Source organism: Nicrophorus vespilloides, unplaced genomic scaffold (genome assembly GCF_001412225.1).
Source record: "Nicrophorus vespilloides isolate i.1.1-1 unplaced genomic scaffold, Nicve_v1.0, whole genome shotgun sequence".
In the NCBI taxonomy this organism is placed as follows: domain Eukaryota; kingdom Metazoa; phylum Arthropoda; class Insecta; order Coleoptera; family Silphidae; genus Nicrophorus; species Nicrophorus vespilloides.
Genome location: NW_017096509.1, coordinates 25,862 through 45,522, shown reverse-complemented (window position 1 = coordinate 45,522; position 19,661 = coordinate 25,862). Strand labels below are relative to the sequence as shown.

The 19,661-nt window shown below is 32.9% G+C and overlaps 2 protein-coding genes across 2 annotated transcripts in view; both read left to right on the top strand.

The window, feature by feature from the left end:
• LOC108557240 (transmembrane channel-like protein 3) overlaps positions 1-5,588 on the top strand; it is an 8,565-nt gene extending 2,977 nt beyond the window's left edge. The window contains exons 2-10 of the mRNA XM_017913682.1: positions 506-626; positions 698-872; positions 922-1,171; positions 1,241-1,429; positions 2,493-2,722; positions 2,785-2,976; positions 3,033-3,351; positions 3,411-4,595; positions 4,890-5,588. Of these exons, the coding sequence (XP_017769171.1) occupies positions 506-626; positions 698-872; positions 922-1,171; positions 1,241-1,429; positions 2,493-2,722; positions 2,785-2,976; positions 3,033-3,351; positions 3,411-4,595; positions 4,890-5,588 (3,360 nt within the window). The remainder of the gene's footprint in view (positions 1-505; positions 627-697; positions 873-921; positions 1,172-1,240; positions 1,430-2,492; positions 2,723-2,784; positions 2,977-3,032; positions 3,352-3,410; positions 4,596-4,889) is intronic.
• A 3,299-nt stretch (positions 5,589-8,887) lies between these two features.
• Positions 8,888-18,799, top strand: LOC108557239 (laminin subunit gamma-1-like). Its single transcript, XM_017913681.1, has 13 exons — positions 8,888-9,019; positions 11,826-12,078; positions 13,481-13,598; positions 13,658-13,841; positions 13,898-14,207; positions 14,267-15,108; positions 15,168-15,396; positions 15,575-16,084; positions 16,142-16,433; positions 16,490-16,992; positions 17,051-17,803; positions 17,860-18,230; positions 18,300-18,799. The coding sequence occupies exons 1-13, from the start codon at positions 8,888-8,890 to the stop codon at positions 18,639-18,641; spliced, it is 4,839 nt and encodes a 1,612-aa protein (XP_017769170.1). The 3' UTR covers positions 18,642-18,799.
• The last annotated feature ends 862 nt before the right edge of the window (positions 18,800-19,661 follow it).

Genomic DNA, 19,661 nt, shown 5'->3' with positions numbered 1-19,661 from the left:
AAAAATCACGACCTACTGATTGTGATGTGTTTAATTTACGGCGTTTCCGCTTAATGAATTTACGGTCTTTTAGCCTAATTAGTTTTCGAAAGAAAAAGCAGGAGGATGATTTTTTTTTGTTGATGTAGTTACAAGGGGAAAAACTAATGAATCCAGATATGTAGATAGAATCAAACACGCCACGTCGTATTGGCAGGAATTGCCTCCTTTTTTCGTCCTAATATATGTATTTCAGGGTCCGTTTTCAGAGTGTTGTTATGCGAGGTGTGGCACGAGATTGAATAAATGCGTGCTACAAGCTGTTCCTTTTTTCGCCAGGATTTCTATTAAATTATAACCCTTTTTCATTCGCGCCTCGCCGCTCTTCCTTCCTTTCTCTCTCTCTTCATTCTACATCAACCAACCCCTCATTTATCGAGATCGAATCCCTCCGGGCATTCCCAACTCGTGCACAGCACCGTCAAGACAAACCAACCCCAAATAACACCGCTTCTTCTCTCCGTAGTTCGAACCTGCGTCCCCTCAACCATCCGTGGACCGGTTATCCGTGACCTTCGCAGATGATTCTATAAAGGGAGAATTCTCGCCCAAGCTATTAGACAAAATGCAATTCCCCACGATAGCAGGTACGAAATCATTTTAAACCCTGTAATCAACTCTAATACAATTGGTAAAGATGAGGAGCATCTCGAAGAAGAGGAAGAGGAGGAGGAATATTCGAACAGTGTTACAGCTATAATGCAGAGGAGAGCTTCAACCAGAAGATCGAAGAAACGCGGAAGACGGGGAAGTTCTCCTTTCAGTCCGGACATTCTTCCCGATGGGGAGAACGGAAGACGAAGATCTTCAGTTTTCACCACCAGCAGCGGAGAGTAAGTAACCAATCGCACTTTACCATGTATTACACTCAAAACATTGCAGCACCGGAATCACAATCGAAGACAGTTTGATGGCTTCCGTATCGCAGGATCAGATTTTCGAAAATATTCGTTTGCATAAAGAAGTTCTTAGCAGTGTTAAGATGCAGCCGTGGAATATGCGGAAAAAGCTGCGTTTGGTTATTCAAGCTAAAAATTACATTAAGAAACATGAGGGAGCGTTGCAGGAGAGATTGGCTCAAAGCCATTCCACCAAAGATATGTTGGCCAGATTTAATATCTACTTAATCAAAGTGAGCTTGTGTTATTTGTTTTCTTTGCTAATTATGAGTGAGTGACGTTTTTCGTGTGTTTTATATTAGAAATGGCAATACGTGAAACGAGAGGCTGCAAATATGTCGAATTGGTTTATACCGTGGGAGTTGCGGATCAAAGAGATCGAATCGCATTTCGGATCGGTTGTTGCTTCCTACTTCATATTCCTCAGGTGGCTGTTTTGGGTGAATCTCGTCATTTCCATTATTCTCGTTGCGTTCATCACCGTTCCAGAGGTAATTAATACAATTACTCATTCTTATTTTAATTAATTATAATTAGACATAAAATATATTCACAAAGTTATTAGATTTCTTTTTTATTTAATTACAAAACAAAAAATAAAATAAACATATTTATAATGGGATTAATTACAATACAAAATTAAGTGATTTAATTCCACACTTATCAAATACTTCATGATTTCGAATTTAACTACATTATGTCATGTTACATCATGATTACTTAAATTAGGTGACATTTTTGTATTTTAGTTTACATACTAATCAATTATTTGATTACATAATCTCTTAAGCAAAATAATATTTGCAATCAGAAATCTAAGATTTTGGAGAATCTTTTGGTTGCACTCATTCTTACATTAATTAATTATAATTAGACATAAAATATATTCACATAGTAATTAGGTTTCTTATTTATTTAATTATAAAAAAAAATAAGCATATTTATAATGGGATTAATTACAATACAAAATTAAGTGTTTTAATTCCACACTTATCAAATACTTCATGATTTCGAATTTAACTACATTATGTCATGTTACGTCATGATTACTTAAATTAGGTGACATTTTTGTATTTTAGTTTACATACTAGTCAATTATTTTATTACATAATCTCTTAAGCAAAATGATATTTGCAATAAAATCATGCACGGTTCATACAACACACGTCCTACTTGTTTTATCAAAAAATTCCTAGAATTCTTCTTTACCAATCGTAAGGATTCATGTATAAATCTACTGTTGACACCAGCGATATCAAGTGGGTCATTCTGACCCATCCGTGGTACTTACGGGTTAAATTGACTTAACTAAAATCTGGTTTGACTTAACTAATTAATCAAAAAATAATTATTAATAGTCTATTTTTGTTACATTAGATAAAAAATATTTTTTTCCACGCTTTCGTTCCAGGTTTCGTCTTTCGTTTAATATACAACATTTTTTAAGAATAAAGTTGTAAAAATGTACTTTTTCCATTTCCATTTCGATTAAAAATAAATAATTATAAAAATACTTGCTCAACTTATCTAAATTGATTTCATTGCATATTTTAGATGCTAAAAACTCATTTGAACGTGGACACTCAAAGAAAACTCATCTTGCCTGAAGATAAATACAATTCGACAAATTTCTTAACGCTTTGGGACTTCGAAGGAGTCTTCAAGTATTCCCCAATGTTCTACGGCTGGTATTCTGATAAGGACCCAAACGATAAAACGCCCTTAACTTACTTCCTGACCGGTTTGGCCGTCTACATTTATAGCTTCGTGGCGACTCTTCGAAAGTAAGTAATTAAATATAGCAATTCACAATTTGACTCAAGAAAAAAACCTAAATTCTTAAAAGGATGGCCAAAAATTCTCGTATGTCGAAGTTATCCGAAAAGGAAGACGAATGCATATTCTCATGGAAATTGTTCACCGGATGGGATTACATGATTGGAAATGCTGAAACTGCACATAATAGAGTGGCTTCTATCGTCATGGGTTTTAAGGAAGCGCTTTTGGAAGAAGCTGAGAAGAAACGTGAAGCTAAAAAGTGAGTTTTTGGTGGTTTTTAAATTGCATTAGTTATTGTATTGTTTGATGTTGTAGTTGGAAGATTATTGGTAAACGCGTGTTGGTTAATATAGGCGTTTTGGGGCTACTGGCTTTATCTGCCTTTGCTGTCGTTACTGTAGTTGATAGATCTAATGAGAAAGAAGCTAATAGCACAACATGGAGGAGGAATGAAATCACCGTCGTTATGTCTCTAATATCACTCTTTTTCCCTATATTATTTGAGTTATTAGGCTTCTTTGAGAATTACCACCCGAGGAAGCAATTGCGTCTGCAATTAGCAAGGATCATGGTTCTCAATTTATTGAATTTATATTCCTTGATATTTGCTCTTTTCGGTAAAATAAGCGTTATGGTGAGGTTCACTTCATTTTCACAGTTATCTCATTAATTATTGATAATTTTTTTTCGTAGACTAATCGTCTGCAATCGTTAAAACCAAATATAACGGAAACTTCGATTATAGCAGAAGATGTAACGAAAGGTTTTACTTACACAAGCCTTGATGCGACAACAGCAATGTCTTCTACAACTGATAACTATTATTACGATGATACAACTATGATGCAGAATGTAACTGATATTTATACAATATTATCAAATGCAACGGAATTCCTCATTTTGAATATAACCGATGTAGAAAATTTTACTTTATCCAATATATTGACCAGTATGATTAATAATAACTACAGCACTTTATCAGATTTAGAAGAGTTGATTGGTAATATCACTGCTAATATTACTGGTAACATTATTACTACTATTGATTTCAATGAAACATTGGAGAATGCTACATACTATATCGAAGACGATAATGCAACTTATTCACCAGAACACCTCTTGAATTTATTGGCAGAGTCTTTGGTTCTTGGCAATGTTACGGAAAACGATAATGAATTGATGAATTACCCAACTGATTATAAATCTCGAAGTAAATTAAGAAGTTTATGCTGGGAAACTATGTTCGGGCAAGAACTGGTGAAATTAACAGTCATGGATTTGGTTTTGACCGTTCTATCAACATTAGCTATAGATTTCTTCAGAGGGATCTTCGTTAGGTACATGAATAACTGCTGGTGTTGGGATCTGGAGAAGAAGTTTCCGCAGTACGGAGATTTCAAAGTTGCCGAGAACATTCTTCACCTAGTGAATAATCAAGGTATGGTCTGGATGGGAATGTTCTTCAGTCCGGGTTTAGTTATTCTCAACATCTTCAAATTGTACATCATGATGTATCTAAGATCATGGGCCGTCCTCACTTGTAATGTACCGCACGAGGTGATCTTCAGAGCTTCCAGATCGAACAACTTTTACTTCGCTCTGTTACTGATGATGCTGTTTCTCTGCGTTCTACCTGTTGGGTATACTATAGTTTGGTTAGAGCCGTCCTGGCATTGTGGCCCTTTCTCTAATTACGAGAGAATCTTTCACGTATTCACGAAGACCATAAAGATGGCACTTCCAAAGTCTTTCCACAAAATTTTAGATTACATTGCATCACCCGGTATCGTCATTCCGCTGCTCGTTTTACTAATCTTAATCATTTATTATTTGATCTCCTTAACCAATGCTTTACGAGAGGCCAATGATGATCTTAAGGTAAGTTTAATTAGTAGAAAAATCTAATGATCCTTATATACATTAAAGTATTGATATCAATAAAATTTGATCCAAGATTTCAAAGTAAGAATAATTTAAATTGGTATAGTCTATTTTTCCATATAGAGTAACTTATCAAGTGGTTGTATATCTGTAATGTATTGTAATTAATAGAAATTATTGTTTTTTATCTTGGATTTTGCTTTTGAAATGTGGTGACAAGTCATAACTTTATTTTGGAAATGAAAAAAATATCATGTTTGAAGTATTAACTTGATATATTTTTGTTTATAGATTCAATTGAGAAGAGAGAGGACGGAGGAGAGAAGAAAGATGTTCCAAATTGCGGACAGACGTCGCAGAGGATCAGGAGAATTCAACGCTCCATTCTCGAAATGGAAGAGAATACTGCACGGATTGCCGAGCGGCAAGAGCTTCGATGAAACACCGAAACAAGAGTCCGAGGTGATACCAGAGGAGAAAGGTATGACCAACAAAGGAATCCTCACTAAATTCATACTGCGGTCACTGAAAACCCAGAGACCGTCGATCTCCGATGAGGACGGAACGGACACCGAATTGCACGAATCTTTACCTGACGACGCGTCGGCCTTGAAGGAGACTAAACAAGAGACGCCAGACGATAATAACAAGCACGTTAAGATCAGCGAACATCGACTGAAACGCGAAGACTCGATCATACCGGTGATCAGGATCAGTAAAACCGAAAGTTCCGAATGCATTCTCGAGGATAAAGGATCTCCGAAACTTCAAGTTGATGTAGAGAAAGAGAGTGGTGAGAAGATCAAGTACGTGTTGAAGAAACAATCGAAGGATGGAACTGTTAAAAGCGATTCTGATTCGGGTTCTTATAAAGCTGTTAAACGATCTTCGAGCAACGGCACTGACACTAATGCTCCCGCTAACGATCTAACGACGACCACCGAAAGTAGTTCCGATTATAAGGACAGTACTCTGAGCAATGAAAATTAGTTTGAACGTCGTGGAATTCTCTGGAATATCGCTTCTTATCGCTGTGATTTCAAGTGGGAACTCGCACATTAACATCGATTTTATGCTTGAAAGAATCCCAACATGTGTATGCCATATGTTTGAAATCTACCTGCCTAACTTTCATCTATATGTAAAAACGACACATTATTGCATTGCAAACGTGTATTTATGTATGCATCAAAGCGAAAATTTAGTATTACTACAGTTATTACTTGGCTTTGTTAATCAATAAATTAAATTATCATAATTTTAGTTGAAAAATTTATTTCTTCTGGTTTTATCTTTAAAAATGTTCTATTTTTACGTTTTAATGAAATTGTTACTAATTTATTGTTAAATTAAAATAATAATATAATAAAACAATATAAATATTATATAACAAATATTTATTGCAGCTGCTTTAATATCTCCTTACATAACTAACTTGTTTTAAGCCTGAATAATCAAAATAAATGAAGCACTGGAGAACAAATGGCAATTATTGAAAACTCTAAAAGCTTTATGCATTATTGTGTAATCAATAAGAATTATATTTCATAAATAAATTGTATTTTGAAAACAGTTTAATATTAAATAAACTTAATTTCTCTCTATTTCGTTGAATAATTAAATAATGAAAAATTTGTTTTCTGTTTTTCTCTTCGGATTTTTTCTTAGAATTTTGTATACATTCTGTCCAATAAATTATGTTTACGATTTGAGAAAAATGTAATGAATCTTATAAAATTATGATGAATAAAAGTCAATTTCTGTTCAGAAAAGATCCAGACGATATGTCGGTCTGTCATTTTTTGATAGGACTTCCGGTTATGATACAAATGTCGCAGCGGAAACGAGATATGAATGTCACTAAACTTCAAGAGTTTTTTTTTGTTATATCCGCATGCATTCGTTCATGTTTGCTGTAATGAAAAAAATGAATTATTTTTTTATAGAGAGCAATGAACGAAAAGACTATTTCGTAATATGATAAATTCACTATTTCAAATAATAACATTTTATTATAGACTTTGTTCTATGTTTTTTTTCTTATAAAATGCATTGAAAAATTATTACAATTCAATCGATTAAGAGAAAGTTGTCATAATAAATTGAAAGATCAATCAGTCTTACAAAGAAAAAAAAACATATACAGAAATAAAAAGAACAAAATAAATATATATAATTTTTAAAAAATCAACTGATACAAAGGGCTATTGACCATAAGTCTTTCTGCCCTAATTTTCTTATTATGTTAAGTTTATTGTTGGTAATATGTTTTAATAAAAGTTATAATTATTAATTTGAAAGAATCCTAAAATGCAGCTCTAAAACTATTCATTAAATAAAATTGTATATAATATAGAAGACTTATTAAAAAAAATATACTGAAATTAATTTCAAATAATTTTGCTTTATTTGTTACAATAAGTTTACTTGCGTAATTATAATGTTCTTAACATTAATAACTAAATATATAAACAAAATGCACAATATAAAAAAGTTATGTAACTTATATTATAATAAAATTATTTATAATATAATATTGACATTGTATGGTAAATCTACTAAATTATACATGAATCATTCATGTATGCTTTTGTATGCATTCGTGATGAATGTTTGTGTAATGAAATAATTTGTTGACTATTTAATAAGACTTAATTTAACTTAAATGTTTCTTATTGTCATGTTTCATTTCAAGGTAAACAGGAAAATCATAACAAATTTAGTATTAAATTAAGTTGGTAATACTAGATTTTAATATGGTACAATACAATATAAAATAAATACAAATAATGTTAAATAAAATTGATGTTTTTTTATATTATTTATAAGTAAATTATTAATTAGATTTTTTTTAATTAAAGGTGTTTCACATAAAATAAATCAAATTATGATTTGTGTAAATGTTTAAAATAATGATTATATCTATGAATGAAGTAAATTATTGACTGTATTTACAAATAAACTTGGTTCAATTTTCTTTTTCTACAAAATAATATTATTTTCAAGACTTAAGGAAATATTCATAAAATTAACATATTTAATAGATTTTCTATTAGACCAGAAAGCTCTTTTTTTATTAATTATTTTATTTAAAATTTGAAAAACATGTAATAAACTAATATGAGCAGAAAGACCTATGGTCAATAGCCCTTTGTATCAGTTAACTTTTTGGATATTATATATATTTATTTTGTTCTTTCTATTTCTGTATATGTTTTTTATACGACTGATGCAATAAACATTATTATTATTATTAAAGTAATATACAAAAAATAGAAACTATTGAATAATAATTGAAGTCTTTATATTAAATAATAAAATGAACCTTAAATTCTCTTTCAAGAAAAAAAGTTAATTAATTATATTATTCATTTTATTAATCAACGTTTAATATCAAGTTTCATTAGTAAATAACATATTCTTAAAAATTAACAAATATAAACAAATTCGAGAAAATAATATTATTTTCAAGACTTAATGAAATATTGACCAAATTAACATCAATTGAAATAAATTAATTGAATTCAATAATTAAATGATTACTAGTATTTAATATATTTTCTATTAGATCAGATTTTTATTAATTATTTTATTAAAATTTGAAAAAAGTCATTAAAAATGAAATCGCTTTACATAATTTAACATTATTGTTATACGTAATTGTTCCATCACTAACTAATAATAAAAAATATTTATTGTGAAATAAAGTATTGATTGCATTAAAAATATATTTTTGTTAATTTTAAATAATTATACATTTCTTAGAATATTACGATTTTAAATATTGTTGTATTCCTCAATGTATTTGTTAATATAATGATTTTAATGAAAAACAAAAATAAATCGTTAAAACTGAATTAAAAATTTCTGTTACTCCGCATATTTCTCATTTGTAATAAGTGATAATGATAGTATAATATAAATAGATAGCGTAAGGCTATCGACCTAAAACGAAATGCAACGAAATATAATAATTTAACATGAGAGCGAGAGGCCAGAAACGTCCTCGGTTCCTGGTAGTCGGATTTAATCTTCCAACATAAATATCTTCGGTAAACACCCCCACCCTACGCGTTTCGACCGAGGAGGGCGAAGTTATCTTGGTGCATCGGGCATCTGGAGAGCTGCATTTGTCTGCCTGTCTGGGTTGCGTGGACCTCAAGGAAAGTGCGCGTCGTGCTCTCAAGCAACACAAACGCCGTTGGGGAGTGAAGAAGTAGGAAAAATATATACAAAACAACAACAACAGAGTCTCGTGAAGAAGAAGCGAAGGGATAATACAAAAAAAAATGGTGAAGTTCCGGCTGGGACTTTTTCTGGTGGTTTACGGATTGCACTTGACCGTCGCAAACGAAATAATAAATACTCCGGCGATCGGTCAGAACGGCACCCGCTGTTACGACACGTTCAACAGACCTCGGGTTAGTATTTTCAAAAAAAATTCTTTAGAAAAAATTACCTCTCTCCCACCCACCCACACACACTTCTTCGAATACTATAAATATGCAACAATTTGTGCCTAGAGAGAGTGCGTCAATTATTTAAAAGAACTTAAGATAAAGTTACACAATGTAGAAAGTTAAAATCCCTTTTGTGTTTTTCTTTTAGTGCATGCGTCTTTCTCTCAAAATGCCCGAACTGTCCTGTCCTGTCTGTCCTTTTGTTACGTGCAGTCTCACGAAAAGACGAACTCACCACATGGCCGCATCATGTTTTTAAAACGATGCATCACTAAATTTAAACTTGAAATAACTCTATCTTCCAGTAGATTAATACATTTATTACTTAAGAATATTTCTGTTCATTTGATAACATATCGACAAAGCAGCGAAGAGCTTTAATTAAGAAATTAGAAATTCAATAATCTTTTTTAATCATATTGAATGAGTGAAAAAACGATGCATTACAAATAGTTAGATAATATTATAATCAATCAAGAAATAAAAGGTTGTTGCATTATTGAAATGTCTAAAAAATAATAATGTATTATATTTCTTGTATATTCTTAAGATAATTTAGTATATCGGTAATAAAAAACGATTAAATATGTTAAACTTTCATTAAAATTGCGTTAGAGTATTTAGTTTTTGGATAAATTCAAATGCATTAGCCTAAAAATTAGCTAAAAGTGATGCGAATTGGTGACTTGTGCACTATATCAAATAGAAACTAATAGAAGGAAACTCGGAATTGAAACGTTATTATAATAAACATTGATAGCCAAAATATACAAATTGATGTATATTCATTAATATAATATGTTTTATAAATGTTGAAATTTATTAACAAAAAAATGTAATTTTAATAAATGAAGAGAAATCAAGCAATATTAAGGTGGAATTCATTTTCAATTTACTTATATAATTAGTAATATATAGAAAAGAGAAAATATTGTTCATAATCAAATTTAATAATTGAAGTTTTCTTTACAAGTTTTTATATTAAATAATAAAATAAATATTAAACTTTCTTTTAAGAAAATGTTAATTAATTGTAATCTTCATTGTAATAATCAACGTTTATTATCAAGTTTCATTGGTAAGTAATATATTCTTAAATTTACATGGATTTTTTTTGTTACTCATAAAAGAAAATTAACAACCTTCCGTGTCGTTAATGTTAATAACTGGAAATGCAACATTCTACAGCACACTTTTCTCTTATTTCACCAGATGTCATTCATCTTCAAACCGTTTTGTTAATTATAAATAAGTTCAAGTAATGACGTTTGTAATTATACTTGGTGCATATTTTGAAATAATTTTAAAACATAAAATATTCATATATTCACACACTTGATACAAATATATTTGTATCAAGCAATGTTTTTTTTATCTATAAATAATAACAAATAACTAACAAAAAAGCTTTATTACGTTTTTAGTTACGTAATACATCTTTCTTTAATTTAATTGATTCGTTTTTTTTAATAATGTAAAAATTGAATATCAATCAATTTAAATCAAAACAAACTACGATTTTTACAATATTATATTTACTGTTTAATTTTTCATGAATAACAATCAATTTGCAAGAAATATTACTTTACTAATTATTAAGAACAAAAGGTCATAATTGTGCCAATAATTATTTGAAATGATAATAATAAGTATACATTTTACCAGCCGAATTTCATCTTTAAACTAGTTTTAATAAAGAAATAAATTCTGCTAATAAAGATGTAAATAACATTTGTTATTAAGTATTGAAATACAAATATTATTAAAATATTAAAGCACGAAAATAATTTGAATGAAAATGCATTTTCTCAAAAAATAATGTATAAATAATAAATTCTTAACACTATGCATATTTAGTACGTAACCCTCTTAAAATCAGGAAGACGAAACATAAATATATATTTATATTATAAATAAACAGGGGATAATTATAGATGTTAACTATTTTTTTTACTTTAAGGAAATGGAACACATGTACATTTTACAATAATATAATTAATACTTTACTGTATTTTAAAAAATAATTCTTCATTATTATTAAACAATTTTTTGACCAAAAGTCTATCAACCAAAGTATTTCTTAAGTAAATTAATTTTCAATTTTTTTTTTGTAATATGCATATTAATGTTACATTTTTTATATTAAATATAAAGTTTTTAAAGTGTATGTAATGTAATAATTTCGTTTTGATATTTCGAGTACTCCAAAATCTGTTGGGAGGAAGGAATTAACGGAAAAATAAAAATAAGATAAAGGTCGGTCTATCTAAGAGTTCCTTTGTTGAATGTCGCTGATAACATTGGTTCGCTCCGTTGTATCACATTTCACTCCTCGATGACCAGAATTATCATAACAAAGTCCATTTTTACTCGCTCCTATTTAAAGACCGATTGATAAAACGCCGCTTGCAACATAACTTCATTATCCTCAATTTTTTACTCTTCGCGTTTGAAGTTTACAGCCTTTTACTTCCTCTGCAGTCAGTTCCCATTATACGAATGCAATATTTTATAGGTGTATCAACAATAATTGAGAATGGCACACACGTGCGGACCACATGAAGAGGGGTTGTTGACCGAATGTCTTTTGCTCTGTCCTCTCTCTCCCCTTTTCACAATCCGAACTTCCCAAGTTCGTTCATACTTCGTTTTAAAAAAAAAGTAGTATCATTATTTGTCTCGTCCGATAAATAAATAAATAAACAAACAAGAATTGAATGAGAATGCGACAAGGAAATTATTTCCTCTTTTATTTGTACGATTTCAGAGATGCATTCCTGCCTTCGAGAATCCGGCCTTCAACAATTTGATTGAAGCGACGAATACCTGTGGTGAATATGGACCTACTCCTTACTGCATACAAACGGGGACGTCAATGGCTTCGTGCGGGGTCTGCAACAAAGGGCAGCATTCTGCAGAATTCCTTACGGACAGCGAGGATACTCCCACCTGGTGGCAATCCGAAACCATGGAGGATGGTATTCAATACCCAAACGAAGTTAATTTGACTTTGCACCTGAGTAAGTAGTTCCTCTGTGAAAGAAACGAAAACATGCAGTTCCAAGAAACGAAACCAGAAGGACGACAAGAAAGGAAACCGAAATACAGGTTCATCCGATGAGTCATTAATTTAAAAAATATATGTTAGCGGTATTCTACAGAATGCCTAGGTAATATGTGCAATTATTGTGAAAATAATTTTATAAAATACCTACACATTTTATAAATCTATTATCTATCTATTGAATATTTATACAATTTTTCAAAGTTGATCAATTTTTTATACAATTTTGTAAAAAAACTCTTAACACTTTAAAATCTTTTAAAATTATTTGTAAGTACTCATAATATATGTATTATGAGAACTTACAAATTATTGATATTTTTGTTAAGACAGAACATTTTTCTTACTTCTTCACATTTTATTTAATTACTTGATAACAACTCATGCTAACTAGATCACCAAATACGCATATAAAAGATAAAACTGTGGCCTTTCAAATGAGCTTTTGGTACTTTCTGATTTCCCGTATTAAGCTTTCAATTTAAGCTATAGACATTACCAATTATTTTCAATTTTTCAAGATTTCTCAAATGTGTTCTCCATATACAAGAATAACTGGAAAACTTTGTACATAATCAATAATTACATACATTTTATAATAGAAATTTTTTGATATCTTGAAATATTATTACAAAACAATACTTAATATTTAATGATCGAAATATGACGATTTTTGATTTTATTTTTCACGTCTTCACATCTTATGTAATTATTCAATAAAAACGCATGATAATTAAATCACCCAATATGCATATTAAAGTTAAAAAAGTGGCCTTTTCAAAGAACCCACTTCAAGAAATATTATATTTTGTATTTTCTTGTACTAAGCATATTTTTTTGTTGAAACAACATTAATTTCACATTATTCGTTTCTTGAATTTAAAAGAATAATATTATGATTACATCATTTTATGGCGCTAATTATGATACATTAACATCATCGTAATATTAATTAATAAGGATAAATTGACGATAATTTGATTTATTTTTCACGTTTTATATATCTCGATAATCCGACACGCCGATTAGNNNNTAGTTTAAGGTTTCTATAAAACATAAAATATTGAATTATACGCTTTGACGCTAACATGCATGAGAATTTCCGCGGCGCATTTGATGCCTTCCTTAAACGGTCTCCTTTCGCTGCGAACGCTCCATTGTTCCTAAATGTAAATGCGGATTATTTAATGCACGGAAAACTGCTTATAGAATTGCTCTTCCAACGTAATAGATGCAATTATTTATATATATAAAAAAAAATAACTGAGCAACAGGATGTGTAAATCACTTCGAGTTAATCATAAACGGTTCTCGTTTATTTGTTGTTTTATTTCGGTGCTAATCGTTCTGTATTCCAGGGAAATCGTTTGATATTACCTACGTCCGCATCTGGTTTCATTCCCCGAGACCTGAGAGCTTCGCCATCTACAAAAGAACTTGCGAGAATTGTCCTTGGGTTCCTTACCAATATTACAGGTAATAAATTTGGAAACAAATGTATTTGATGGTTTTTATATAATTAATTTTATTTACAGTGCAACTTGTCGAGATACCTATAGTTTACCAGATTCCAATAAGATTTCGCGTGGAGAAGAGACAAGGGCTTTATGCACTTCGGAATACTCGGATATTTCTCCTTTGAAGGATGGAAATATTGCTTTCGCTACTTTGGAGTTTCGGCCTTCAGCTTACAACTTCGATTCAAGCCCCGATCTACAAGTAATTAAAAAATGTTTTTTCAAGTAATAATTTATTAACATATTTTTTTAAAATAGGAATGGGTAACAGCTACTGATATTCGCATTACTTTAAACCGATTGAACACTTTCGGAGATGAGCTTTTCGCCGATACTTCAGTCCTTCGTTCTTACTACTATTCAATCGTTGAGGTCTCAGTTGGAGCTCGATGCAAATGCAACGGTCACGCTTCTGAATGCATTTACTCTTCGGATCTGGATGGATCACAAAACAGGGTTTGCAAGTGTGAGCACAACACGGCAGGTCCGGACTGCGAAGTGTGTCTTCCGTTCTTCAACGATGCTCCATGGGGTAGAGCTTCGGAAAGGAACGTGAACGAATGCAAACGTAATAATCACAACACAAAAAAAACTAATCTGAATTTGCGTTAATTAATTTATTTGTAGCTTGCAACTGCAACGGTTTTTCTCAAAGATGTTTCTTCGATCGGGATTTGTATCAAAAAACTGGACACGGTGGACATTGCTCCGATTGCACGGTGAATCGCGATGGACCGAATTGCGAACGCTGCAAACCGAACTTTTACCAGCACGAAGATCAGACTTGCATTGCTTGTAACTGCGATCCTGTTGGATCAAGGATTCTTCAATGCAATTCTGAAGGCAAATGCCAGTGTAAACCGGGTGTTACGGGAGAAAAATGCGATCGATGCGAAGCAAATCATTACAATTTTGGACCTATGGGATGTCAGAATTGCGGTTGCAGCGTGGAAGGTTCTTTCAATAATCAGCCGAGCTGCGATCCGTATACTGGAATTTGTATTTGCAAGGAGAACGTTGAAGGTAAACGATGCAAGGAATGTAAACCGGGTTTCTTCAATCACGATTTGGAGAACGATTTTGGGTGTACTCCTTGCTTCTGCTACGGACACTCCTCCGAGTGTATTTCTGCGCCAGGATACTCTAAATACCAATTGGAATCTGCGTTTACGAAGAGCAGCGAACGTTGGAAGGCGGTGGATTCCTTCAATAGAAGCGTTGAGTTGAAGTACAACGGGATGACTCAATGCATCGGAGTCACAGCTCAAGATAATGAAGCTATCTATTTCGTGGCTCCGGACAGATATCTGGGGGATCAAAGAGCCTCGTATAATCAACTGCTGAAATTTACTTTGAGAATTGGTGAGAATCGAGCTATTCCGACGCCAACGGATGTTATACTAGAAGGTGCCGGTACTTACATCACCAGTCACATTTTCGCTCAAGGAAATTCCGTGCCTTCGGTGCAAGTACGTATAAATTTAACAAATTAAGAATCAAATAACAACTAGTGTTTTTTATCTTTTAGAATGCGGAATACTCGTTCAGATTACACGAAAACCAAATTTACGGATGGTCTCCAAGATTATCGGCAAGGGGTTTCATGTCTATACTCACGCAGTTAACAGCTATTAAGATTAGAGCCACGTATTCACCGGGTGGCGTGGGTTATCTTGATTACGCCAAATTAGAAACTGCTTCCAGAGGAGTTGCAGGAAGGTCAGCTCATTGGGTCGAACAGTGCAGATGCCCACAAGGTATTTCTTTTATTTCATTGAAGCATACAGTTTTATTCATCTCTTTGTTATTCATAACTAATAATTAATTAAATAGTGATACTTCTTATTGAAATCTAATTGAAAAAAATTGGTGCTTACTTAATTTATTGTAGCTTAATTGATGCTTAATGTACTTAATCTTTTTGATTTATTGCAGGATATGTGGGTCAATACTGTGAATCTTGCGCCCCTGGATACAGACATTCCCCATCACTCGGAGGACCATTCATGCCGTGCATTCCCTGCGATTGCAACAAACACGCGGATATTTGCGACTCAGAAACGGGAAGATGCATCTGTCAGCATCACACCGCTGGTGATAATTGCGAGAGATGCGCCAGAGGATATTATGGAAACGCTCTGAGCGGAACCGAATCGGATTGTCTTCCGTGCGGTTGTCCAAACGGCGGAGCTTGCATTCAACTCGACGAAGACACCGTCTGCGTCGAATGTCCCACCGGATACACCGGACACAGATGCGATTCCTGCTCGGATGGATTCTTTGGAGATCCGAACGGCCGTTTCGGACCTCAAACACCGTGTCAGCAATGCGACTGCAACTTAAACATAGATCCGAACGCGATAGGAAACTGCAACACCTTAACTGGAGAGTGCTTGAAGTGTATTCATAATACCGGAGGCACGAAATGCGATAAATGCTTGTCAGGTGAGTTTTTTTTCTTGTTAATAGCGAATTGTTTTTTATATCAATTACGGGTTTCAGGATTCTACGGAGACGCTTTGTCTTTGCCGAAAGGCGATTGTCAACCGTGCGAGTGTATGCCGCACGGCACCGTGGAAGGAGACGATGAGTCCCTCATGTGCGATCAGATCACCGGGACGTGCACTTGCAAGGCTCACGTACAAGGAAGGAATTGCGATTTGTGCGAAGAAGGTTATTACAATATAATAACAGGAGACGGTTGCACTACGTGCAACTGCGATCCGACCGGGTCCTTCAATCATACCTGCAATATTTACACGGGTCAATGCTTCTGCAGACCAGGAATCACAGGGTAAATATACATAAATAATCAATCGAATCAATTAAATACTTACAATAACATTACAGTCTGCGGTGCGATCAATGCGAGTCATTCAAGTATGGATTCTCGATGGAAGGTTGCAAAAACTGCGACTGCGATGGTATCGGTTCTCAAGACATGCAGTGCGACTCCTCCGGGCAATGCCCGTGTCTCGAGAATGTTGAAGGCAGGAAGTGTGATCGCTGTAAAGAAAACAAATACGATCGTCAAAGAGGGTGCGTCGATTGCCCGGATTGTTACAACTTGGTGCAAGATGCTTCGCGTCGTCACTTGAGCAAAATCCATCAGTTGCGCAGCATTTTGGATGAGATCGAAAGGAATCCCACCGTAATCGACGATGATACTTTCGAAGAGCAATTACAGGAGATCCAAGATGAGGTCATGATCATAACCGATCAAGCCAAGTCTGGTTTAGGAACGGACGATAAAACGCTCATGGATAAATTGGATGATATTTCTCAAAGGCAAGAAGAGATTGGCGAAATACTCATGGACATCGATGAAAACATTGCTTTGGCAAAACAAAAAGGTTTAGTTTTCATCAAATATTTATTAATCAATACATTAATTTAAACATCAATTTTTAGACGAAATCGTGCAAAGTAATTTAACGGAAACGGAAAACATCCTGAAAGATATTACTTTAATAATAGAAGATGCATTGGAGGCTGTAGAAGCAGAGGGCAAATTGGCCTTGGAAAGCGCCAAAGAACGTGCCAAATTATTTGGTCAACAATCTGACAATATGACTAATATAGCTCATGAGGCACGAGTGGTTTCCGAGGATTTGGAAAACGAAGCCGATGACATAATATCAGTAGCTTCCGAAGCTAAAATAAAGTCCACCGAGGCTTACGATTTGGCCAAGAACGTAACGGATCAAAAGAAAAGCATAACGCAAGAGATACGCGCATTGAACAACGATATATTAAGCACTGAGACTAAACTTGAGCGAGTTAAGATATGGACGGTGGATGCTCACAAAACTTCGAGCGATATGAAGAATCGCGCTTTAAGTTTACTCAACGACGCGCAGAATCTCGTTGTACCAGACGTGGATATTAACAATTTAAAGAAGTCTTCAGAAACTGTTAAAGTGGAAGCTAAGAATATCTTGGATGCAACGGAAGCGCTGTTGAAGGACAACGAAAAATTGCTGTCCGAAATCGAAGAGCAAGTTATGTTATCCAATGACTTACTCAACAAAGGATACGATCAGGAAGATATTTTGACAGATTTGAAAGCTGATTTCGATTTGTATAGGTCTCAAGCGGAAAATGCGGTGCAATTGGGTGATAACACTTTGAGGGATGCTCAAGCCATGTACACGACCTTAAGTGGTATGTAAAAATTTTTAAATAACTAAAGAACAAAGTGTAATTAACTGAAATTTTAGAGTTCGATAAGCAAGTGCAGGAGAGTAAAGAAGCTGCGCAACAATCGCTGGATGAATTACCGGAGATTCGTCAACTTATCCACGATGCCAATTTCAAAATATTTGAAGCTCAAAAATCTTTGTTGGGAGCTACAGAGAACGCAGAAAACGCTCTCGATAGGGCTAAAAACGCAAGGGATTTAGCTATACAGGCTACTAAAGATGCAGAAAATGTTAAGAATGAAGCGGAATTGCTGAGTAATAACGCTACAAATCTACAATCTGAAGCGGAATTGATGGCTGATCGAGTGGAGAACACTGAAATCGAGTATAATAGATTGATGGATCAGATGGAAAATAATGGTACACTCTTAAATGAAGCTAAAGAAAAGGTATATCAATTATTTGAATGTTTAATGAATGTTTTTTTTTTATTATATTTCATATTTGTAATTTTTTAGGTGGGACGAGCTCAAAAGGATTCTCAGGAAGCTACGAAGAAAGTGCATGATATACTTAAAGACGTGGATGCCATCGTCAAAGAATTAGATAACTTACCAGAATTCGACGAGGACGAGTTGAATCGTTTGGAGCAGGAGCTGAAGAAGGCGGAGCAGCGCGTCAAGGAGGCTAATTTGGAGGAGATCCTCAAGACTTTACAGTTGGAGCAGAAGGAGCAAAACGCGCTGGTGGAGAATTACAGCAACGAAATCGATCGGCTGACGAAGGAGGTGGAGAATATTCAGCAAATCGCTTCAGCTCTTCCGGACGGATGCTTCAGGAAGTTCGTCTTGGAACCGTAAATAAATGCAATTCATTTTCTGTGTGTGTATATATATAAAAGACTGTAAATAGCATCTGTAAATAATGTTAGCACGTAGAGTAATATTTTTTTTTTGTATACCAAAGCAAACAATAGTCACACAGCTGAATATCGATCACATTTTTATACACATCATCAATGCGCAATTCATGAACAATTTATCTTAGAAATAAATAACTTTTTTTTTATATTTTTTACAATAATTTTAGTCTTTTACTATCAATTTTACCTTACAAAGAAACAAATTAATGCTTCAATAACAAAAAGTACATTTTAGAAGAAATTAATTTGATAATTTTATTAAAATTTTAATTTTGATAATCAATATATTATGTAATACCAAAATAACTTTACATAAATAAGTTTACAAAACCATCTCAATTATATTGTGAACTGACCTATCTACATTCAAGTTTTACTGTTTACAACTTCAAGTGTTAAGAATTTCAACATGTGCTCAACATATACATCATCAAAATCTGTATATTTACAATAGTTTAGTTTACAAATTATTGATTTAAATTATATTTTCATCACTTATTAACGAGTTAATTAGTTAATTTTAACATATTTGGCTTTATGTCCAACAACTTGTGGTAATGAAAAATTGTTTTATTATCAAAATAATACTAATTTTAATTGTACGAGAGATTTTTGGAAACTTTGTATTGAGATCAGTGTGTGTAAATGAATTTTACACGACACGCCAATTGATGATAATTCTATCATTTCAATAGTGTTGAAATTCGTTTCAGCGGATTTATCTTCGCCTATGCGGAAATGTTGTAGCGGAAACGAGATAAATTGTTTAAACTCGTTACTTGCTTATAGATTTTATATCTCTGTCATTCATTCATCCTGCTATTAAAAGTAACATGGAAATGTGTAAATTACATAACAAATTTACATAAGAAATATCAACTATAAGCAGATTAATTTTCTTATATCTAATTAATCTATACTATTATTCTTTTCGTAATGAAAAAATATAACCAAATTT